This window comes from Macrotis lagotis, chromosome 4, assembly GCF_037893015.1.
Source record: "Macrotis lagotis isolate mMagLag1 chromosome 4, bilby.v1.9.chrom.fasta, whole genome shotgun sequence".
Taxonomy (NCBI): Eukaryota; Metazoa; Chordata; class Mammalia; order Peramelemorphia; family Peramelidae; genus Macrotis; species Macrotis lagotis.
Genome location: NC_133661.1, coordinates 221,166,300 through 221,192,171, shown reverse-complemented (window position 1 = coordinate 221,192,171; position 25,872 = coordinate 221,166,300). Strand labels below are relative to the sequence as shown.

Here is a 25,872-nt window from a genome sequence, read left to right as displayed (position 1 = left end):
GGACTCTGCGCGGCACTAAAGGAAGAATGCTGTTTTTTTAAGGATAAACTTGGCCTGGTAGAAGACAGTCTGCAAAGGGTTAAGGATAGCCTGGAAAAAAGAAAAAGGGAGAGAGAGAAAGGTGAGGCATGGTATAAAAATTGGTTTTCCACATCCCCCTTTATATGACTAGCAAGATGCAGTAGAAAGAGTTAGAAAGAGAAATCCCATTCAAAATAACCTCAGACGATATAAAATGCCTAGGAGTCTACCCTGCCAAGGCAGATTCAGAAACTCTAAGAAAACAACTGTAAAACACTTTCACATAATTAAAATCAGATTTAAATAACTAGGCAAACATCAACTGCTCATGGATAGGTCGAATTAATATAATAAAAATGACAACTTTACCAAAATTGAACTACTTGTTTAGTGTCTTACCAATCAAAATTCCAAAAAATTACTTCAAAGAGTTAGAAAAAATTGTAAGTAAATTCATATGGAGAAATAAAAAGTCAAGAATTTCCAGGGATTCAATGAAAAAAGTTCAAAAGAAGGAGGCTTAGCCTTACCAGATCTCAAATTATTTTATTAAAGCATCAGTCATAAAAACTGTCTGGTATTAGCTAAGAAATAGAGTGGTTGATCAGTGGAATAAACTAGGTACAATAGCAGGAAATGATTATAGTAATCTACTGTTTGATAAACCCAAAGAGTCCAGTTATTGGGATAAAAACACTTCAATAAAATATATTGGGAAAATTGTAAGTTAGTATGGAAGAAACTTGGATTAGACCAAGACCTCACACCCTATACCAAAATAAGATCAAAATGTATACAGGATTTAGACACAAAAAACAATATTATAAGCAAACTGGAAGATTAAGGAGTAGTATACCTGTCAGATCTATGGAAAGGAAAGCAGTTTATGACCAAGGAAGAGATGGAGAACATCATTAAAAACAAAATAGATAATTTTGATTACATTAAATCAAAAAGCTTCTGCACAGACAAAACCACTGTAACCAAGATCAAAAGAAATGTAGCATATTGGGAAATAATTTTTATAACTAATATTACTGACAAAGGACGCATTTCTACAATATACAGAGAACTAAGTCAAATTTTCAAAAAAACAAGCCATTCCTCCAATTGACAAGTGGTCAAATGATATGCAAAGGCAATTTATAGCAGAGGAAATCAAAGCAATCCATAGTCATATGAAAAATTGCTCTAAATCACTACTTATTAGAGAAATGCAAATTAAAGTATCTCTGAGGTACCACCTGACACCTCTCAGAATGGCCAATATGACCAGAAAGGACAATGACCAATGTTGGAAGGGATGTGGGAAATCTGGGACACTAATGCATTGTTGGTGCAGCTGGGAACTCATCCAACCTTCCTGGAAAGTAAGTCCAAATTGGAATTATGCCCAAAGGGCAACAAAAATGTGTATACCCTTTGATCCAGCAATACCACTACTGGATCTATACCCTGAAGAGATGATGAAAAAAGGTAAAAACATCACTTATACAAAATATTAAAAGCAACTATGTTCATGGAACATTATTGTTCTATTAGAAACCAGGAGGGATGGGAATTCAGGGAAGCCTGGAAGGATTTGCATGAACTGATGCTGAGTGAGATGAGCAGAACCAGAAAAACACTGTACACCCTAACAGCAACATGGGGGTGATGATCAACCTTGATGGACTTGCTCATTTCATCAGTGCAACAATAAGGGGCAATTTGGGGGTGTCTGCGATGGAGAATGACATCTAAATCCAGAGAAAGAATTGTGGAGTTTGAAAAAAGATCAAAGATTATTACCTTCAGTTTAGGAAAAAAATATCTTATTATGTAATGTTGCTATCTCTTATACTTTATTTTTTTCCTTAAGGATATGATTTCTGTCTCATCACATTCAACTTAGATCAATGTTTACCATGAAAACAATGTAAAGATTTACAGAGTGCCTTCTTTGGGGGGTAGGGGGGAAAGGAAGCAAGAACAGGGGAAAAATTGTAAAACAAAATAAATACAATCTTTCTTTAAAAAAAAAGAAAAGAGTTCTCCTTTCGTTTATTTAGAGAGGTTTAAGGAAAGTGTAGTTAAATATTCAGGGCTGAATATGATTGTATACCTAGAAAATCCTCAAAACTCATCTAAAAAACTACTAGGAACAATTAGCAACTTTAGGAAAGTTGCTAAATATAAAATAAACCCACATAAATCCTCAGCATTTCTGTATAGTACTAACAAGATACAGCAGCTGGAGCTAGAAAGAGAAGTTCCATTTAAAGTAACTTCAGATAATATAAAATGCTTGTAAGTCTACCTGCCAAGGCAGATTCAGAAACTAAGAAAACAACTGTAAAACACTTTCACATAAATAAAATCAGATTTAAATAACTAGGCAAATATCAACTGCTCGTGGATAGGTTGAACTAATATAATAAAAATGACAATTCTACCTAAATTAAACTGCTTATTTAGTGCCTTATCAATCAAACTTACAAAAATTACTTTAATGAGCTAGAAAAATTTGTAAGTAAATTTGTATGGAGAAACAAAAAGTTAAGAATGCCCAGGGGTTTGATGAAAAAAAGTGCAAAAGAAGGTAACTTAGTCTTACCATATCTAAAATGATATTATAAAGCATCAGTCATCAAAACTGTTTGGTATTGGCTAAAAAATAGAGTGGTGGATTAGTGGAATAGACTAGATAAAAAAGAGACAGCAGGAAATCATTATGATAGTCTGCTGTTTGATAAACTCAAAGAACCTACCTTCTGGGATAAGAACTCTCTCTGATGAAAACTATTGGTAAAATTGGAAGTCAATATGGCAGAAACTTGGATTAGACCAATATCTGACACCCCATACCAAGATAAGATGAAAATGGGTGCAGGATTTAGTCATAAAGACAATGTTATAAAACATGAAAACCAAGTCAGCAGCTTAGTAAAAGAAATACAAAAAAAAACACTGAAGAAAATAACATATTAAAAACCAGTTTAGGCCAAATGAAAGAAAAAAAGCAACACAAAAGGCAAATGAGTAGAAGAATCCTTAAAAAAAAGCAGGATTGGCCAGTTGGAAAAGGAAATAAAAAAGCTCTTTAAAGAAAATAATTGCTTCAAATGAAAAATGAAACAATAGGAAGCTGATGACTTTGTGAGAACTCTCAGGAAGAAATAAAATTATACCAACACCCTCCCCCCCAAAAAATTAGAAGAAAATGTGAAACATCTCATCGGAAAAACAACCAACCTGGAAACAGATCCAGAAGAGGAAATTTAAAAATTATTGGGCTACCTGAAAGTCCTGACCCGGAAAAGACTCAAGAATTCACATTTCAAGAAATAATACAGTAAAATTGCCCTGAGATCCTAGAAGCAGAAGGGTAAAATAAAAGTTAAGGGAATACCCCAATCATCTCCTGAAAGAGATCTCAGAAAAACTTCCAGGAATATTATAGCCAGACTCCAGAACTCCCAAGTTAAAGAGAAAATACTAAAAGCTGCCAGAAACAAACAATTCAACTACTGTGGCTCCATAGTCAGGATTACACAGGCTTTGGCAACATCTACAATAAGGGTTCATTGGACTTGGAATATGATATTCCAGAAGGCAAAAGATCTTGGTTTACAACTGAGAATCAACTACCCAGCAAAACTGAACATCCTCTTTCAGGGGAAAAGATGGACTTTCAATGAAAAAAGGGAACTTTCAAACTTTCCTATTAAAACAACCAGAGCTGAAACAGAAAGTTTGATCTCCAAGTACAGGACCTGGGGGAACCACAGAGAGGGTGGACCAGAAGGACTAATTATGAGGAACATCATGATCTTAAACTGCTTGTATTTCTTCATGGGAAGAAAATACTGATAACTCAGATGAACTTTCTCATTTATAAGAGCAGTTAGAAGGAGCATTTATAGGCAAGGCACAGAAGGAGCTGAATATAATGGTATAATATAGTAAAAAGATGGAGTCAATGGGTAATAAAGGAAAGTACTGGGAGGAAGGAGCTAAGATATTTCACATAAGAGTCAAGAAAACCCTTTTACAATGGAGTGGAATTGGGGAAGGTGAGGGGGAATGAGTGAGCCTTCATTCTCATTAGAAATGGCTCAGAGAGGAAATAGCATACACACTTAATAAGGTATAGAAATCTATCTTACTCTAGAGAAAAATCAGAGGAAAGGGATGGGATGGGGGAATGGGGGGGGAAGGGGGAGTGGTGGTAGGAGAGGGAAGTTTGTTGGAGTGACTACTCAGATGCCACACACTTCTGAACAAGGAAAGGAAGAAGAGAGAGAGAGAGAGAGAGAGAGAGAGAGAGAGAGAGAGAGAGAGAGAGAGAGAGATTGGAATAGATGAGAGTGGGGAGGAATAGAGTGCAGGTAAACACAGCTAGTGATAGCAACCGTGGGAAAAATATTGAAGCAACTTCTTTGGTGGCTATGATGGGGAAAGCAACTCATCCCAGAGACCAAGCCATTGCAATCTGAACACAGACTGAAGTACACTTTTTTTCCTCTCTCACTATTCTTGAGGTTGCTCATCTGTTTTGGGGGGAGGGGGGTTATGATTACTCTCACAACAAGATTATTATAATAATATAAAATAAATAAACCACAGCATTAACTAAAAAAAGAAAAAATGGGAAATTTTTTAGGATAATATCAGTTTCAAGGTCTAGTTTAAGGAAAAGAATATTAGTCAGACAGCTACATCAGGAAAAGAAAAACTGGTATATTTGGGAATATTTTGGGAAAAATTCATTTTGTTTAAGGATGTTTGAGTCACTATTGTAATGAGAGTAAAAGGTTAAGACTATTACAAGCTTAAGTTAATGTGGTAGTTCTCAGTTTAGTTTATTCCAGTAGCAAACACTTATGGAAGTTTATTAGGTTAAAGTGTGTCAACATGACAGTGAGTAAGGCAAAATGTAAATTGCAATAAGCTCCATAATCTCATTGTCTTTTAATGAAAACATGTGTTTTTGATCTGAGTAAAATGTTAGGCAGTTTTATTTTCATTTTTACCAGAAGCCAGAGTCTCAACAAGTCACATGAGATGGAAAGGTCTTTTTGGAACAGATTCTGAAGATGCAGAAGGACATTGGATGTCTCTAGGGGAGAGGAGAAGAGAGAAGGAGAGACACTGGACCAATTCATCTCCATCATCTCTCACCTATGTAGTTGTGTAGTTAGGGGATCTGCCCCTTTTGCCATTGAGAGAAAAGGAGGGAGGTTATTGGGTGACTGTTGATAGCAATCAGTGTGCTGAATATTGGAAGGCAAGTAAGAATGATAGTCTTGAGAGGGAAAGGATAGGAGCTAGTAAATCAGGATGAAGAGGAAAGACCAGCTCCTGAGGGAGAGATAAATGAAAGAGTAGGTGAGATATATCAAGAAAGATGTGCTGGGGCAGTTAGGTGGTGCAGTGGATAAAGCATTGTCCCTGGAGTCAGGAGTACCTGGGTTCAAATTCGGTCTCAGACACTTAATAATTACTTAGCTGTGTGGCCTTGGGCAAGCCACTTGACCCCATTTGCCTTGCAAAAACCTAAAAAAAAAAAGAAAGAAAGATGTCAGAAGTCTTTAAAGTGTGTAAATAAGGGGGGGGGAGGATTGAGAGGGATAAATTGCTGAGTGAAGACTCCTCAGGTTCTTGAGAAAGTGACTTCTATTCTGTCTCAAGAAATATTATAAAACTGTCTCCTTCCTAAGGATATTGTAAAGGTCTTATCTGCACAGAAGCAGACCCCTGTACACATTGAGAAAGAATTACCTAAGGTTATGTCTGACCTCACTATCAACTGTGACTTCCTGCATCCTGAGGGCAGAAAAGACCCTGAAAGGTGATCACAAGGCTGTGAGCCCCTGACACAAAAGTGAGACAGGATGGGGGAATGAGGCAATGTAGTCAAACTTTCTTATCACAGTGTATAAAAATCTGTCTTGCTTCTTCCATTTCACCTTACTCTAACAGACTTGCTGGTGAAGGTGACGCCCTATTTCTGCAGAAATGGAATAAAACTGCTCTCTGTTTCTACCTTGAGAAGCCTTTTGTTTAATTAATTGGGTCAGTAGTCATCTCTCCCACACAAATGGCTATTTTGTTTTCTTGCTCTAGCAGATTTAGACAGCTTTCCCTGATAATTTCTTGAAAGATGTTTTCCAGGTTCTTTCTTTTAGTTAGGTTTCGAGAGGTCCAATATTTCATAAATCATCTCTTCTGGATCTATTTTCCAGATCTTTTTTTTCTTAAAGGTACTTTATGTTTTCTTCATTTTTTCAGTTTTTTACTTTATTTTTTTTTTGGAATCTTGTAGTCTTGTAGATACATTGGCTTGGCTTCTATTTGTCCAATTCTAATTTTTAGGGTTTTATTTTCTTCAGTTAGTTTTTGTGTTTCCTTTTCCAGTTGGTTAATTGTACTCTTTGCCAAGTTACATTCCTTTTCCAGTTCATCCATATTGACTTTTTAAAGAGTTACATTCATTTTCCACTTGGTTATTTTTACTTTTAAAGGAGTTGATTTCTTTGATCAATTTTTCAGAATTTCCATGCATGACTCATTTCTTTTTTTCCATTTTTCTTCTTCCCCCATTCCGTGAGCTTTTGGATTTGAGTCAGATTCAAAGATTCTTTTGAGACATCCCCATAGGTAATTTTTCACTATTTTCTTGTTCTGAGGTAGCTTTGTTATCATCTTTATCTGCATAGTAGTTTTCTATAGAGTGTTCTTTCACCTTTTTTGCTCATCTCGATTGACCTCTAAACCTGGGGCCTAGAAAATATAAACCCAAGTTTTTTATATTGGGATTGGAGTCTGAACCCTGGCTTGTCCTATGTAGTCCAGTTGTTGCCTTTGCAGAGGTTTGTTTCCTCCTTAAAGTCTAGGTTGTGCCTATGCAGTGGTTTGTTCCCAATTCAGTCCTGTCTATTGATCCAGTGTTCCCAGGGTTCAAACTTTGGGGATTGGATCCTCCCTGAGGGAATGCTGTATAGCTGCTGGGACCAATGCTATTGTCAAGGTATCAGGACCTGGACTACACTGTGATTAAAAACATTCCATGGGCCTTTCCACTCTCTCACCTAGTAGAGTTTCACTTCCTCTTTTCCCCCAAAGAGACAGACCTTCACTGAAGATTCTCCATGATGTCTCACATTCTAAACTTCTTTGGATCTTTTTATTTTTATGGAATCTGCAGCTTTAATATCTGTCCAGAGGCTTCATCTATCAGGGCTCTGCCCTAAAAGTCCCCTAGGAAGATCTTCTCAACTCTGAACCTCTATGATTCTATTTAAATTTAAAAAATTTAGGGACAGCTAGAGGTGCAGAGGATAGAGCACTGACCTTGGAGTCAGGAGGACCTGCGTTTCAATCTGGCCTCAGACACTTAATAATTGTCTAGCTGTTTGACCTTGGGCAAGTCACTTGAACCCCACTGCCTTAAGTAAAAAAAAAAATAAAAAATTGATTTGGTGATTTTTTTCCACTTAACCTGATTTGTATCTAGAGAAGTAATTTGCCTCCCTCAAATGACTGCTTGTGAGACAGAAATTGAGTTTTGAGAGTTCTCTGCATACTTAAAGATGATTCTTTTTCTTTTGGTTTTGTTTTGTTTTTGTTTTGATTTTTTTTTTTTGCAAGGCAAATGGGGTTAAGTGGTTTGCCCAAGGCCACACAGCTAGGTAATTATTAAGTGTCTGAGGCCGGATTTGAACTCAGGTACTTCTGACTCCAGGGCCAATGCTCTATCCACTGCACCACCTAGTTGCTCCTCCAAGATGATTCTTATCCTTTATTTTATTTAGTATTTTATTTTTCCCATTACATATAAAAACAATTTTTAGCATTCATTTTTAACACCATGAGTTCCAAATTCTTGTCCTTCCTCCCTTCTTACATTCCCTTAATTTAGAAGACAAGCAATAAGTTATAGGTTATACATGAGTAGTCATGGAAAGCATATCCATAATAATCATGTTGTGAGAGGAAATATACACCCCACAAAACCCCCCAAGAAAAATTGTTTAAAAAAGTATCATTCAATCTGTATCATTCAATCAGATACCTTCAGTTCTTTTTCTGGTGATAGCATTTTTCATCATAAGTCCTTCAGAGTTGTCTTAGATCATTGTTATACTGAGAATACCTAAGTCATTCCACAGTTGATTATCTTAAAACATTTCTTTGTGCACAGTACAAAACACTGACTCATGTCTTTCCAGTTTTCTGAAAGCATCCTGCTGATAAGTTATTTATAGTAGAATACTATTCCATCATAATCCTATACCGTAATTTGTTGAGTCATTTCCCAATTGATAGGCAACTCCTTTGACTCAAGAAGAGAGCTACTATAAATATATTTTTTTAGTTTTTGCAAGGCAATGGGGTTAAGTGGCTTGCCCAAGGCCACACAGCCAACTAATTATTTAGTGTCTGAGGCTGGATTTGAATTCAGGTACTCCTGACTCCAGGGCCATTGCTCTATCCACTGCACCACTTAGCTACCCCTACTATAAATATTTTTGGATATATAGGTTCTTCTACTTTTGTTTTTTAATCTCATTTGGGATACAGGCCTAGTGGTGGTATTGCTGGGTCAAATGATATGTATGGTTTTATAGCCCCTAGGGTCATAGTTCCAAATTACTCTCCAGAATGGTTGAATCAGTTCACAATGTCTCATTTTCCCAACATTCCATCCAACATTTGTCATTTTTATTTCAGTTCTGTGAGCCAATCAAATAGATATGAAGAATACCTTAGGATTGTTTTAATTTGCATTTCCCCAATTAATAGTGAATTAGGACATTTTTCAACTAAAAACTATTCCTGTCTTTTCTTCATTTATTAATTGGAGAATAACTCTAATTTTTATAAATTTGACTCTTGGTTCTCTATATGTTTGAGGAATGAAGTCCTTATTAAAGAAAATTGTTAATTTTTTTCATATTACTATGCTCCTTCATCCTCTTTTTAAACTTATTCTATTCTCTCTCTCCTTTAAGCCTATCCCTTCTCAAAATTTTTTAAATTTAATTTATTTAAAATTTTTTTTGTTTGTGTGAACATTTGTCCTTCTTTTTTCATTTGGCTAATTCTACTTCTTAAGGAGTTTATTTTTATTCAGTTAATTTTTGTATCTCTTTTTCTATTTGTCCAATACAGTCTTTTAAGGCATTCTTCTCATTGGCTTTTTGCACCTGTGATGCCATTTGGCCTAGTTTGTTTTTAACATATTATTTTTGATGGAATTAACTCCTGTCTTCTTGCAGATGAAGGAGATACCCATCTTAGAGCTAACCTGCTGGTTAAACTCTTATGGAGTTCTCATTTTTCCTTTAGTGGTTTCTAAATTTCTCCCATCATTTTCATCAAACCAATCTTAATGTTTGCATAAGCTCTGACTCAGATGAGCAAATGCATTTCTATACAGCAAATCTCTGAAAGTTGCCTTCTTTTTTTCTGCTCTGCTGTTGTTAATTATGCATTGATTCATCTTTCCCTTCAACTTAGTAACATATTGCTCTTGCTCAGAGCAATACTCAAATCTGTTGATTTTAATTCTTTTAGTAGTCATTTTGCTTTGTGGTTGCTGTTCTTCTTGAATTGGAATGTTTAGTTTAGAGAGGTAAGTCTTTGATCAGTCAAGCACTCTCTGCCATGTATTGTCTATTTTAGTCTTACATCATGTCTGTCTCTCCTTCTTGCAATCAAAGTCTATTAAATGTTTGGTGCAACGATGCATCCATAATTTTTATATTTTTTAGGTAAAGGAAGACAGTGCTGGTGATGAGGTCAAGAGATGTACAAGTCTTCAGAAGGAAGTGACCATTGTTGTTTCTGTTTCCAAGTTCATTCTCCTAAGGACTCTTTGCCATGTCTAAAAGTCTGAGCCTACTCTAGCATTAAGTCACCAAAAAATTATAAGCTTGTTCTCTTTGCGCACCTTGATAATAGGGGTTTAATAGGTTTTCATAAAATCATTCTTTGACATCATCATGCTGGGAACATAGGCACCGATGATGGCATGTTCCTGAAAGTGTCAATCACATTGTCATAAGCCTGTCATTCATCCAACACAAGTTTGTTTTCTAAATTAGTTTTGATTGCAAAACCAGCACCAGATTCATGGTACTTCCTTTCACTGCAGACATTTTAGGAAAAAAGCCTCCAAATTCAGTAAACTGACCCTTAGTTTCCAGTCTTGTGGCACTTAGATCTGCTATTTATATACAATATTTGCTGAGTTCTCTCACAAGAACTTTTTATCTGAATTTTATTTATAAGGGTGCACACATTCCATGTAAACAACAGTGGGTAGAATCAGATCTGCAGAAGTCTGTGTACATTTTTTGTTTGTTTTGATGAGAGGGTAGGATATAGGTATAGGCATATAGATAAGGCACAGGAGAGAGTTGAATATGAAGGTATATGTTATAAAGATGGAGTCAATGGACAAAAAGGGAACGTGCTGGGAGAATGAGGAAAGGAAAGGTATAATAGGCCAAGATATTTCATGTAAAAGAGTCAAGACAAAGCTTTTGCAATGGAGTGGAAGGGAGGAAGGTGAGGGGGAATAAGTGAGCTTTAATTCTCATCAGAAATGACTCAGAGAGGAAACCACACACACACACACACACACACACACACACACACACACACACATACAAACACACAAACAACCAATAGGATATGGAAATCTAGCAGCCTAAAGGAAAAACAGGAGAAGGGGATGGGAGAAAGGGGTCAGGGTGAGGGGAGGAGAGGTATAGGTGAAAAAGGAGAGGGTAGTCAGATGCAGGGCAGTGTGATTGGCTGGATTGTCTGGGTGACTGTTGCATGTCTGTGGGAGGGTATGGCTTAGGTCCTCCTGGCTTCAGGGCTGTTGCTCTGTTCACCATGCCACTTTGCCTCACAACACACTTTTGAGGAGGGACAAAGTGAAAGGAGAGAGAGAATAGAATAATGGAGTAGAGAGGAATAGATGAGGGAAATAAAGTTAGCAATAGCAACTGTGGGGAAAAAATATTGAAGCAACTTCTCTGATGGACTTATGGCAAAGAATGTGATCTCTGCCAGAAGACAGAGCTGATGTTATCTGAGTATAGATTGAAGTACAATTTTTTTTCTTTTTCCTCTAACTTTATTTTTTGTATAGTTTCTCTAAATTTGTAGGGGGAGAAAGATTGTGTTTACTTTCAAAGCAAGACTATTTTAATAATGTGTAAATAAATAAATTAAAAAATAAGAACCAAAAAATATATGCAGCAAATAGCACCCAAATTCTTAGAAGGGAAGCTTATTGAAAGACATAGACAGCAAAACTATACTGGTGGGTGACCAACCTCCCCTCTCTTAGAATTAGATAAATCTAACCACAAAATAAACAAGAAGGAAGTTAAGGAGGTAAATAGAATTTTAGAAATATTATATATATACATACTAGACCTCTTGAGAAAACTGACTGGAGATTAAAAGAAATGCAGAAAAATTGAGCATCTCTTATGGCATAAAAATCTCACAATCAAAGGCAGAAAAAAATGAATCCTTTTCAGATCATAATATAATTTAAAAAACACATGTAATAAAAGGTCAAGGAAAGATAGATTAAAAGTTAATTAGAAACTAAATAGCCTAATTTTAAAGAATGAGTGGTCCAAACCAAAAATCATAGGAATAATTAATAATTTAATCCAATACAATGACAATAATGAGACAACATACCAAAACCCATTGGATATAGCAAAGTAGTTGTTAGGGGAAATTGTTTATTTCTAAAAGTGTACATGAACAAAAGAGAGAAAGAGGAGGTCAATGAGTTGGGCATACAACTAAAAAAAACTAAAAAAACCCCCCCATAAACGGGTTCACACCAAGATGTTGATGTGAAGCTAGCATGCTTCTGGAGTTTTTCTCCTATGCAACTTTAAATGAAACCTCTACATAGACATTAAAACTATAGGTCCCAACAAAAAAGGAGCAAAAGAAGCTCTCAACATTATAGATCCTTCTCTTTGGTGATAAAGAAGAAATATAGCCCAGATAGGTGGGAGATTGGGAAAGCTAGCAGGAGGCTTCTAGCCACAGAGTAGCCCAGGTCCTGGCTCAGCTAGGTAGCAGCCCAGGTTTAGCTAGACAGAAGGCCAGCAGGGTGGGTCCCAACCCCAGGTAAAGTTTGAGACCTGGAAACACTTGGACAATAGACAAAACTAGATAGGGGTTGGACCACTGCATAGGCAAGGCCTGGGTATAAAGGAGGAAACAATCTTCTGCATAGACAACACTTTGGCAAATTATAAACCAGGCACCAATTATAAACTGGCCCCAGAACAAGAAAAAGAAAAAAAAAGAAAAATGGGACTATATTCCTTATACCCCAGGAGCAGAGTTCAACTATCAAAATAAGTAAAAAAACAAAACAAAACAAAACAATAAAAAAGCACTAACCATAGAAAGTTACCATTCTGATAGAGATGATAAAAATGTCATCTCAGAAGGAAAGAGCAGTGACAAATTATCTACATGGGAAGTATCAAAGGAGTTTATTAATTGTACTCAAATCCAAAATCTTATGAAAGAGTTTAAAAAAGATTTTAAAAGTCAAAGAGAGGAAGAAGAAAAAATGAAAAAAAAAAAAAGAAATGAGAGCAGGCAGGAGAATTATGAAAAACTTCCCTCTTTTAAAAGTTAAAAATGACCAACTGGAGAAAGAATGTAACCCATCAAAAAGCAAAATTAACCAACTGGAAAAGAAAAGCAATTCATTTAAAAGTAAAATTAACCAAGTGGAAGAGGAAATACAAAAGGTAACTGAAGAAATTAAAATCAAAAAATTAGAATTGGACAAATAGAAAATAATGAATCTAAGAGATAGCAAGATTTCATCAAACAAAATCAAAAGACTGAAAAAATTGAAAAAAATTGAAAATGTCTTTAAATCTAGATCAAAAAAGAGCCTGGAAAATATCTTTCAGCAAATTAACATGGAAAACTATCCTAAAATACTAGCTCAAGAAGACAAAATAGTATTACAAGGAATACATAGAACACCTCCAGAAAGAGACCCCCAAATAAAAACTTAAAGGAATATCATAGCTAAATTCCAAAATTTGGTTCCAAGTAGCCAAATGGAAGCAATTTAAATACAAAGGAAGCACAATCAGAATTACATTACTTACATTAAAGGATTGGTGGGTCTGTAACATGATATTCTGGAAGGCGAAGGACTTTGGATTGCAACCGAGAATTAACTACACTGTAAAGTCCAGAATATTCTTTCAGGGGGAAAAAATGGATTTTCAGTAGAATAGAAGACTTCCCAAATTTCCTAATAAAAAGACCAAAACTGAACAAAAAATTTGATCTCCAAATATAAGAAATGCAATGGTGTTGGTTTATGAGGGTAGTATTTCCTATTGAGACAGAGGAAGGGAGAGTACTTAGAGGGCCTAAACATAATTAAATCCTGATGTGAACTTACTCACTATATATTGTGTAGGGAGGGCTATAGCAGAATAGGGGCAAGGGAGGGAGTGTACTTAAAAGGGTTGAGCATAAATAGATCAGAAAGAGATCATGCCATATATGTATAAATATATATTAATTTACAAGGTTTATACTGCTATATTTGGAGTACTGTAGAGACAGAGGAAGAGAGTATCCAATATTTTAATTAAGAAGAGTTGGAGTGCTAAAAGGACAGAGGAAAGAATGAGTATTTAGAGGGACCAGACAAAAAAAAAAGATCATGAAGCAAGTTTGCTTTGCTTGATTCTATAGTTAGAGGGAGTGTGAAATGGAGTGGGGGTAGTATAAAGGCATCATGAAAAGACTTAGCTTACAATTTTGAGAAGTGTATTTTCATGGAAGAGAAGGGAGTATTCTTAGTTACTATGAGGCAATGCTACTTATCATTCAATCATCCTTTAGTAAGTTACTTCTATCAGGACAGATAAAAGGAGTATATTTTGATACAGGTGTTGTAGGTACAAGACAGGATTAAAACAACACAATCATGAAAAGAAGAATTAAACTAAGAGAAAGCTAGGTAGTGGATAAATAGCACCATGCGTAGAGGCACAAAAATCTATTTTAGAAGAGGGAAGGAAGGGAGGCTGTGAACACTTTTCTAAACACATTTGACCCAAAGAAGGAATAGCATGCACACCCAATTGGGTTAAATCTATCCTACCCAACAAGAAAATGAGGGAGGGGGAGGAAAAGGGAAAGAAAAGGGGAAGACAAAGGTAAAAGTAAAAGGAGAGTTAAAAATAAAAATTTTAAAGAAAAGTTAAAGGGGAAAGTGAGTATAGTATTTGTGAGGAGGGATAAAAGGAAAGGAAAGAGAATAGTATAAGTGGGGAAAGATAGTATGGAGGGAAATACAGAATTAGTAATCTTAACTGTAAATGTGAATGTGAATGGTATGAAGTTTCCCATAAAACAGAAGTAGATAGAAGAATGGATTAAAAACCAGTATCCTACAATATGTTATTTTCAAGAAACACATTTGAGGCAGAGACATACACACATAAAATAAAGGTAAAAGATTGGATCAAAATCTATTCAACATCAGTGGAAGTAAAAAAAAACAGGCAATCCTCAACTTAGACAAACCAAAACCAAAAATAGATCTCATTAAAAAGGATAAGGAAGAAAATGATGTCTTCTTAAAAAGTACCATAAGCAATGACATTATATCATTATTAAACATATATGGACCAAAAGCTATATTGTACAAATTCTTAGAAAACCTGAAGAAATTATAAGGAGACATAGACAGTAAAACTATAATAGTCCAAGTGTATGCCAATAAATTTGGCAACCTAAGTGAAAGGGATGAATATTTACAGTATTATCTACCTATATTAACAGAAGGAAATACGCCCCTTTCAGAGAAAAGAAATTGACGAAATCATCAGTAAACTCCTTAAGAGAAAGGCTCCAGGTCCAGATGGATTTACAAGTAAATTCGATGAAACATTAAGGAATGATCAATTCCAATTCTACATATACTATTTTCAAAAATAGAAATTCTACCAAATTCCTTTAACGAGATCAATATGGTACTGACACCCAAACCATGAAGAACCAAAAAAAAAAAAGAAAATTTTAGAGGAATCTCTCTGATGAGGAAAGATGCATAAATCTTAAATAAAATTTAGCAAAGAGATTACCACAACTTATTACTAGAATAATATACCATGGTAGATGGGATTTATAGCAGGTAGGCTGTAATCATTCAATATAAGGAAAACTCCCAAAATAATTGAACTTATCAATAATAAAGCCATAAGAAATAATATGATTATCTCAATAGATGCTGAAAAAGTCTTTGACAAATTGCAACACCCATTCCTATTAAAAATACTAGAGCGTATAGGAATAAATGGTGTTTTCCTTAAAATAATAAGCAGTATCTATCTAAAACTATCAATAAACATACTATGTAATGGGGATAAATTTCCAACAAGATTAGTCATGGAAACAAGGATGCCCACAATACAGTATTAGAAATGCTAACTTTTGCAATAAGAGAAGAAAAAGAAATTGAAGAAATTAGAGTTTGCGATGAGGAAGGAAAACTTTCACTCTTTACAGATGATATGATGGTATACTTAGAGAATCTATAAAATCAACTAAAAACCATACTTAAAACAATTAACAACTTTAGTGAAGTGGCAGGATATAAAATAAACTTTTGAGCATTACTGTGTGTCTGATAAAAGATTCATTCCTAAACTATATAGAGAACTGAATAAATTTTATAAGAATACAAGTAAATCTTTAATTGACAAATGGTTAAAGGATAGTAACAGGTAGTTCTCAGGTGAAGGAATTAAAGCTATCTATAGTCATATAAAAATGGCTCTAAAAACAGTACTAATTAGAGAAATACAAATTAAAACAACTTGAAAGTACCATCTCATACCTATCAGATTGGTCAAAATGACAAAAAAGTAAAATGACCAGTTTTGGATGCAATGTGGAAAAACTGACGCACTAATGCATTGTTAGTGGAGTAGTGAACAGACCCAACCCTTCTGAAGAGCAATTTAGAACTATGTCCAAAGCACAATAAATGTGTGCATACCTTTGATCCAGCAATACCACTACTAGGTCTGTATCCCAAAGAGATCACAAGAATGTGTATTAAAAACAAAACAAAACAAAACCTTGCAAGGGCTGGGTGGTTACTGGGTCTTAGGGGTGGTATGTGGGCTTGGGACCACTTGGCCCCACGGCTGATGATGAAGTCCACTGCACCCACTCAGCTACCTTATAGAACATTTTAGAAGAGGGACAGAGTAAAAGGAGAGAGAAAATATAGTATATGGTAGTGGGGAGGTATGAATGGAGGGAGTTGCGATCAGCAACGGCAATGGTGGAAAAAGATGGAAGTAGCTTTTGTGATGGACTTATCATAAAGAATGTGATCCACCTGAGACAGAGTTGGTGGTGTTAGAACACAGACTGAAGCACAATTTTTTTTTCACTTTACTTTATTTCTCATGAGGGTCTAGATTCTTTGGGGGGGGGGAAGGGGATTTTATGTTTACCCTTAAACAAGAATATTTTAGTAATTATAAAAAACATTAGTACAAAAATAAAAATTAATTTTTAAAAACTCTTGTACAAAAATATTTATAGCAACTCTTCATTCTGACAAAAAAATTGTAAGTTGAGGGAATGCTCACCATTTGGGAAATGACTGAAAAAACTGTGGTATATGAATGTAGTGGAATCCTATTGTTCTGTAAGACATCGGGGCAGCTAGGTGGTGCAGTATGGGCTGTTAGTGGCGCAGTGGACAAAGCACCGGCCCTGGACTCAGGAGTACCTGGGTTCAAATCCAGTCTGGGACACTTAATAATTACCTAGCTGTGTGGTCTTGGGCAAGCCACTTAACCCCATTTGCCTTGCAAAAACCTAAAAAAAAAGACATCATCAGGGATGGGTTTCAGAAAAGCCTGTAAAGTCTTGAATGAACTGATACTGAGTGAAGTGAGCAGAACTAGAAGAAAATTGTATGCATTAATAGCAACTATCCAGGATTGCAATCATATAATATTAAAGATACAATTTTACATACTTGCAATACTTAGAATTTTGTTCATAGCTAAGTAGGAAAGGGAACTTGGAAAAATTTGCTTTTACACACTCAAAAGTCAAGAACACAATTTTGAGAGCTATTCACTTATGTATGAAACATTTATCAGCTAGCAATATAATTCATAGTACAGGTCGAGTATTATCCTACTCCATAGTAGTAGTAGTATTAGTAGAAGTAGAGTCCTAAGTTATGAGAGAAAAGTAATGAAAAATAATATTTCCTATTCTCCAGAAACTTACAAGGCTATTTATTAAGAGCTGTACTCATATAGTTATAATTTTGATAGAATGATAATAATACACAACTTTTATAAGGTTTGCAAAGTGTTTTACAAATATCTCATTTCATTTTCACAATAACTTTAAGAGGTAGGTGCTATAATTATGCCATTTTATAGATAAGGAAACTGAGGCAGACAAAGTGAAGTGAGAGATACTATTCACAGCACCCCCTATCTGCTTCTATATATGATCAGCAACTACAAGAAGTAAACAGTGCAAAGTTCACAGAAGGGAGAAATAATTACTGACTTGGAGGTGGAAAGATCAAGGAAAGCTCCACAGAGTATTTAGTTAGGTTATGAAGGATTGGCAGAATTAGGACAAGATACAGGATTCTCTATATAGTATAGTGGATGTGGAATCATTTCAGATATTGCAAAACTACTTTGTGCTAATTGTGTGTGTGCATTTGAGTACATAATTCCATGTATATATGCATTTTCATGTTTCCAAAGAACTTTACAAATATTATCTCATTTAATTTTCACAACAATCCTGGGGATGTTCACTATTATTAACTTTATTGCACAGTTGAAGAAACTGAGGTAGATAGAGATGAAATGATTTGTCCAGAGTCACACAGTAAATAAATATCTAGGGGCATTTTGAACTCCTGGTGGTCCTTTAAGCTCTTATAAATGTCATGAGCTATGTAATGAGGCTGACTTCTATTCCTTTGCCTTTACAATATATGAAATTAGAATTTTTTTATTAAGAAAATGGACTTCCTTGGTTGCCTAACTCTTGCAATTTGGAAAATCAAGGAAATAGACTCCAACACTGAAGTTTGAAATTTGTGTTACAAGGGATCAACACTTTGGTTTTTTACTAAATGCTCTCATACAATGTGATTAAGGCTTTTGCTTAATTTGATCAATGAGACAGTGAATAAATTATGAAGCAATTTTGTATTTGGAAAGTAATAAGAATGTCCTCTTTAATTGGGGAATAGCTATACAGGTATATGAATGTCATGGAATGTTATTCTATGAGAAACAATAAATGTATAGGACTCTGGGAAACATGGGAAATCTTACAAAGTGGTGAAAAGAGAAACAAGTAGAAAAAATGAATGATATGTACAATGACTACAATAATATAAATGAAAATTATAGCAACAAGTAGTTGACCTCAGATTAATTGCAGTGAACTCTTTTGGATATTTCTTCACATTGTAGAGGGATAGAGAATATGAACAAAACAGAATAGAATTTCAGACCTACCTAGTTTCTCTCAGTTTACATTATATCTATATCTATATCTATATCTATATCTATATCTATATCTATATCTATATCTATATCTATATCTATATCTATATCTATATCTATATCTATATCATCTATATCTATATCTATATGTTTCTATCTCTATCTCTATCTATATATCTTTCCTTTTTTATTGAAGATTTTGGGGTCCAGATAGTATATTAGAAAATGACTTTTATATTTTAAAAAACATCAATAAACATCAGGAAGGGTAAAATGACTGGAAGAAGCTGATAGAAGTAGCTTAATGATGGAGTTCTAGGTCTGGAGTCAGGAAGTCTGAAGTTCAAATCTAGCATCATATATTTACGAGATGGATGATTTCAGGCAAATCACTAAATCTCTGTCTGCCTCAGTTTCCTCATGTTGATTGCAAACAGTACTTGTCCCAGAGAGCTATTGTAAGGACCAAATTAAGTAATTATTTAATCTGCCTGGCCTATGGTAAGTGTTTAATAAATACTTACTTTTTCTCCTTCCTTTCCCATTCTTTATCTTCCCTTCCCTTCTTTTGTTTACCTTCCCATTCTATTCCCTTTCTTTTCCTTCCTTTCCCATTCTTTATCTTTTATTCCCTTCCCTTCCTGATAAGTGAAGGAAACATATATGAGTGACATATCATAATTAGATCAGAGACAAAGAACTTGGTAGTGGCACTGAAAGATGAAGGATGGCTGACTATCAACCATATGCCCAGGAACCTGACTGTTGACAGAATCTAATAAAAAATATGGTAGCATTTCTTTTGTTAGTGGATAGATAACATTTCATCAAGTCTAGCCCTGCCTCTAAACTTATTCCTAATATTAATTATAAGACATGTTACCATGAAGGGTTCTATATTACCCAGTGTAATATTTAGATTGCATGATTTCTAAAATTTTTCAAGTTATATTGTTTTAAAATTATTTTAACATGTCTGAATGTAAAGGGCTATAGAGACAAAAAATGACAGAAAAGGAAAAGAAAATTGACCATGCTCACAAATTAGTAACCAGGTTTATTAAGATGAATTCCTTCTTTCCCAGATAATTCTCTTGGTTTTAGGCTCTGTATCCAGACATCACTTTAGGAAAAGTATCACCAAGTCTTCGGAGAAAGACCATGACTGATGTTTAGTACTCATTCATTGTTTTCTTGATCCATGGTAAGAAGCTGAAGATCCGAGTATAGCAGCGAGGGTTTCTCCCATTGCTAAAACCATAGGAGACTATGCCCTGGGCTACTCTATCACACACAAGAGGTCCTCCAGAATCCCCCTAAAGGCACAGAAAATTGATAGTTATTCAGAGTTCCTCCTTCCTCAACTATTGATTCTTCCCTTATCCAAAGGGGAAGGTACTGAGTGACCTCCACCATATTTGGAGAGACTTAAATTCAAATCATGTATTTCCCAGTTATCCTGAACTCCAGTTGCTCCTTTCAATTTATAAGTACATGATTAATTTCTCTCAGTCTTCCCAAATGTTACTTCATATGAAGTTGCACTGAGGCAGCCTCACATTGTCTCAAATGTGAACATCTGTACAATCTTGTGCTAAAGGAAAGAAAGGTAACTACAACAACAATAACAATTATAGCAATAACAAAAGGTTCCCAATGCCCTTTATAAATATCTCATTTTATCTTTACAATAATCCTGAGAGACAGGTGTTATTATTATCCTCATATTACAGATGAGAAAACTGAGGCTAGGAGATGTTAAATGAATTCCTTAGTGTTATATAGCTAGTAAGGATCTGAGGCCGGATTGCACCTTTATTCCAGGTCCTGAACTTCATCAGCTACACCATTTTAACTTTCTAATTGGCTTTGGAAACTGGAATATTGGGTCATCCCATTTCCCTACAAAAACCATTTATATTTCAGATTCTGAATTTTCCTGAGTGAATTCAATACAGTTTTCAAACTTGACATAACATTATAATACCTGAGAAGATGACTTTTTTTGTTTAGGATCTCCAGCACATATCTGAGTTGAAGTGTTGTAGTTTTTGGGGTATCTTTCCATGCACTCTTGGTCCTTTATCACTTTTATTTCCACATCCTGCAATGTATCTGAAAATCTGTCCTGGAGGGTCCTCCCCCAGCCTGCCACAATACAACTTTTCCCAGGTCTTATCAAATTCTTCTTCCTGGGCAAGGGCAAGAGCCCCACTGCTTTGTTCAGCCTGGCCTTCTTCTTCAGCTGTCACAGAGAAAGAAAGAGATTCCAGTTCTCCTCATTCCCCTCCCTAAGAGAGCACACATAGAACCAAGTATATACCTCCTCCTTCTTACCCCCTTCCTAGATACCCAGCCCTAGGAATCCACTTTCTTGGCTGTTGAATTAAGAAATGGAGAATGTATGAGGGATTAGAAAGAAGACTCTCTAATAAGAAGTTTGAGAGATGTTCATTTCTAGTGACCAAAAGGATATAAATCCTGAAGGGCACAGTACCTGAATCAACATAATATCATTTTTGAAGGTCTTATTGTCATATTTCTGATGGGGAATAGCTCTGAGAACAGGAATCTTCTGCTGGGTGTCTTCTGATATCTTGATGTTGTGTGCCCCCAGAATGATTTTTATTGACCTACAAGGAAGATAAGGGAGGGAGAGTCTCAGATGTGAAATTCCTGGAGAGTTCTTAAAGAGACACACAGCCAGTAATGTGAAATGAAAACCATATTTACCTTCAAAGAATGATAATGTTCATCTCAAATCTACTACTACTGACTGGTCAAGTCAATAAACTTCTCTAGATCTCAGGTTCTTTTTCTGTCAAAGGAGGAAGGAACCACTATGGTCCTTTCTACTTCTAGAGAAATGATCTGTGATCCCATGATCCCTGAGCCCCCAGCACAGACTTGGGCAGAACAAAAAGACCTAGCAGCTGCCACCACCAAAGTGAAAGAAGTCCAGTCATAAAAGGACTGATGCTGCATTACTGGATGTCCTTCCCTTAAAGATACCTCCCAATAATTTTCAAGGTTCAGTGGGTCTCAGGGCCATGCACGGTCCTAAGAAAAGTTTGTAAGTTATACAATTTTGACTGTTATGATACAAGACTAGACAATGTTCCCAGAATAGAAGAAGAGTTGGAGGCAGATACAGACTTGGTTTCACCAGATAGGAACACCCCTGCTCTTGGTTTCTCCTCCCTCTCCTTCCTGGTTTATTGAACTTAAACCAAGGGCATACTAAGTTATCCCTCTGGTCCATACATTATCAATCAAAAGATAAAGCCCAAATGCAAAAAAAAGTGGGTCTGCTGATAATTTCATGCTCTTTGGAAATCTAGTCAGTTAGACAACTTGGTGATAGAATGGTAGAACTGTAATCAGGAAAACTCCAGATCAAATTGGACCTCCAACATTTAATACCTCTCTGACCCTAGACAAGTCTGCTTCATTTTCTCAGCTCTAAAATTGTGAAAAATAGCAGGATAATCCACTTCATACAGGATCATATTAGATAATATTGTAAAGTACTTGATACACTCCCAGCACATAATATAAATGCTCATTTCCTTCCTTCTTCCACCTCTACCACCTCAAAAGGAAAGATTTCTTTAACAGTTAGTTCCTTCCCAGTCTTTAGGATACCACAAATACTGGACCGCCTACTCAATCTCCCTATATGTCAGGATTACAGAATGTTGACAAATTGCCAGATTAATCTCTGGAGAGGTCCTGAGGTTCCTTCTTTGAGAAGGGATGGGAGTTTGGGTTTAGGGGGAAGAATACTTTGATGAATCTCTCTCCTTGACCTCCTGCTATCCCTATTCAGATCCTGGGGGGCTGTCAAAGGAAAAAGGGAGGGACCCCAATCTGATGACTCACCTTCCCCAGCAGTGAGCTGCTGACAGCAAAAAATCCTCTCGAATCAGAAAAGCACCACAGGCTTTTTTTATTCCATTGCCAATTTCGTATGTCAGATATGCCATGTAAGGCCGAGAATGAGGCTTTACCTCCTGGCCACCAATGATCTCCCCTATAGAAGAAATTCCACTGTGAGTCTTAGCAGAAGCATTGTCCTCATTTTTCTGGCTTTTCCAGGAAGCTAGAACAACGGAACCAGATGATTGATCTGGACATGGGAGAAAGCTTAGAAAAGGGAAAGGAGGCAGAATATCAAGTTCTACAGGAGAATCTAAAGGAATGAGATCCTGGACTCCTGGGTTCTCTGGTTATTCTAAGTATTAGGTTCCCTCCCCACCTCCAACTTTCTCCTGTAAAAAAGGAGAGATCAATGATTTGTCACAACCACTACTACTTCAATTACTCAAAGATTAAAATGATAGGACTAATTTTTCAAGTAGTCAAAGACTCAAAGATCTTTGGAAAAATCCTCATTCAATATTTCCTACTTTTTATTTGAGATAAGATCAAGATGACTCTGGGGATGGCAAAAGGATCTACAGAAGAGGTGAAAGAATTAGGCAATTAGTAGAGGAAGTATAGAAGCTTTTTTTTTTGACAGATTCAAACTCTTTAAGATGGGAAAAAGGAGAACTCACCAGCTCTAGCACCAGGAGATTGAAGGAAAGTCACTAAGAAAAGGAATAGGAAATGCATCTTGCCAGAAAGGATCTCCAAATACTGTTTTTACCCCTCAAATTCCCAGAATTTATAGCTTATACAAAAGGAAGGAGAGGAGGATCTCAAATAACCTCACAGCCCTCCTATTAAGTCCATATATGTCTAAGCTAGGCACCAGTTCACAGTCACAAAACCATTTAAATGTTACAATTCTGCGTCTTAGAAAAAACAGAAATGATTAAACAACCAAGATTTTAAACATAACCTCAATGAGTCATTGTTATTCACCTTTACCTACAGGATGTGGGCTTCTGGTGGGGGGGGGCAGGGTAAAGTCCTAGGATTGGAAACATTTTTGAAGCAGAGACTTATTTCATTCAGCTTAGTGAACTGACAACATTTAGTCCAGTAAGTAATTTATACATGCATAATAGTTTCTCAGCACTTTAACATCATTCATAACCTCTTTCTTACCAAGACTTCCATATGTACATTTTACCTTCTACCATTCTCATTTTCTCTGACTTTATTTCACCTATCATGCTCACTATCTCTTAAAAATGCATGTCTGCTAAGTATTTATTAAGCTATGTTCTCTGTAAGCCACTATGCTAGATACAAAGATTAAAAACCAAACAGTACCAATATAATAAATTATATTGGACCTAGCTTTAGTTCCAATTTGTTGTCCAGTTTTTTTAGTTATATTTGTTTTTACATAATGCCATTTGAGGTAATCTTGGCAAAGTTACTGGAATGGTTTGCCTTTTTATGTCCTGGTCATTTGACATTTGAGGAAACTATAACAAACAGGGTTAAATGGCTTGCCTAAGAGCCATAGAACTAGAAAGTTTCTGAGGCCAGATTTGAATTCACATACAAAAGTAAGTTTTCCTAACATCAGTTCTGGCAATCTATCTATCTATTGTGCTTTTCAATTACTTTTTATTTAAATCTACTCTCTATTTAGAATTGATGAATCCTATGAAATATTTCTGACAGTGCCAGTGAAAGCTCTGGCTTTACCTTTTTGTTATCATTATTTTGTTTATTTTTTTCAATTAACTAGTATTTTAAAAAATTAACACATTTTATCTATCACCCTTTCTTCACTGAGTGTATTTGAAAAACAAAAAGGTCCTTTTTTATATAAATTCATAGAACAGTAAAATAAGTTAAAATAGAAAAAAATTCAGAAAAAAAAGATGGTGTTCCTTGTTTGAGGAGCTGTTGTTGTAAGGTTAGGCTAGCTAAATCAAAGGGTCTATAAGGAAAGGTTTTATACATTGAGAAAGACAAGTTGAGATCAGGCACTAAAGAGGTTTAAAAACTATTAAGAATAATGTATAAGTTGACTTTGAGTTGATAGGAAACTGCTTAATGAAGTGTGATATATACATAAGGATCTAAAAATAAGGAAAATAATTTCAGCAACTGGGTAGAAGAAACACTGGAATGGGAAGAGATCTCAGGGAGCAAAACAGATTATAAATCTGCTATATTCTATGGTAAGATTCATCTTTTATAAATATGAAAACTATGTAATGTCATATTTTCCTAATTTTTAAAGATTTTCAAAAACATTTGACTGATTAATTTGGAATTTATTATTTGTATGGTTTATCTATCAATAAGATTATGAGTTTCTACAAGTTGCTGACTATTTGATAGCTTTGAAATCAGGTGATTTCATCCAGAAGTATATCTGGTATCCAACCAGAAAAGGATTTTCCAAAAAACAGAGCCAATGCTCTATAAGTAGCTAGTGGACATGGTATATACCAAGTGGGAGAAGAAGGAAGTGAAATCCTTTGTCAAGATGTATTGGGCGAGTCTTCTGACTAAGAGGAATAGTTGTGGATCTGGAAGCTATAGTTGACTGCTTTATAACTGTCCTCTCTTAGGGATGATCAGATCAATGATTAAGCCCAAAATGATCAAGTAGTTATGAGTAGGAATCTTTTTTCTTTTGATGTTTATATGTAGCCAGATAATATCTCCTCTATCCCTTTACCAGTTTTCTAAAAATAAAACCCTTTTTTACTATGAAGGTTGTTTCCTAAAGCTAAAAATTCACCTTTTTTGACAGAGGGGAACATAAATCACACCCCAAAAAAGTAAAAACCTAGAAAAATTCAGACCAGTCTTTGTCTGACTTCTCTCCTTCTTGTACGTCCCTAACTCCCCGCTCCAGAAAACCCACAAGATCAAAGAACATTTTCTCATACAATACTCCTCCTCTATAACTACAATAAAGAAAAAAGCCTGAGAGTGTGACTAGAAAGGGGGCTAAGTTTGTGGTCAATGTGGGAAAACTATGACAATGGTTAGAGATAATAACCTTTCATGATTGGTTTGGTCCCAGAATAAAATTAAAGAACAGGATGTGATAGCTTCCTGTATGTAACTCTCAAAGAAGCAAATAAAGAAGAATGACTCATCATTTAAAAGAACTACAAAAATTAAGATTTTCTGATTTACTTGAGCTAGTAAACTTCATCTCTCCCTGAAATTATCCGAGTATTGGTCAAATTGATTTGAATTCAGCACAAATTCATAGGATTATAATAATTCAAAAAATCATATGCTCCTCATAGAATCATGCATTTCAAATGGAAATAAACACTCATGCCCAAACTTCTCATTTTACAGATGAAACAAATGCACAGAGAAA

The 25,872-nt window shown here is 35.4% G+C and overlaps 1 protein-coding gene across 1 annotated transcript; it reads right to left on the bottom strand.

Moving 5' to 3' along the window:
• Nucleotides 1–19,636: 19,636 nt before the first annotated feature.
• LOC141520320 (granzyme B(G,H)-like) lies at nucleotides 19,637–23,311 on the bottom strand. Its single transcript, XM_074232055.1, has 5 exons — nucleotides 23,177–23,311; nucleotides 22,500–22,650; nucleotides 21,115–21,250; nucleotides 20,605–20,862; nucleotides 19,637–19,933 (listed from the first exon to the last, which is right to left on the bottom strand). Exons 1-5 carry the CDS (start codon nucleotides 23,232–23,234, stop codon nucleotides 19,790–19,792), a joined length of 747 nt encoding a protein of 248 aa, XP_074088156.1. The 5' UTR covers nucleotides 23,235–23,311; the 3' UTR covers nucleotides 19,637–19,789.
• Nucleotides 23,312–25,872: the final 2,561 nt, after the last annotated feature.

Excerpts from the sequence above, each read along its gene's own strand:
- LOC141520320 (XM_074232055.1), bottom strand. The coding sequence starts at position 23,234 with ATGCATTTCCTATTCCTTTTCTTAGTGACTTTCCTTCAATCTCCTGGT. Across the intron at positions 21,251-22,499 it reads GCAGCTCACTGCTGGGGAAG|GTCAATAAAAATCATTCTGG; the intron begins GTGAGTCATCAG and ends TCTTCCTTGTAG. Across the intron at positions 20,863-21,114 it reads ATGATATTATGTTGATTCAG|CTGAAGAAGAAGGCCAGGCT; the intron begins GTACTGTGCCCT and ends TCTCTGTGACAG.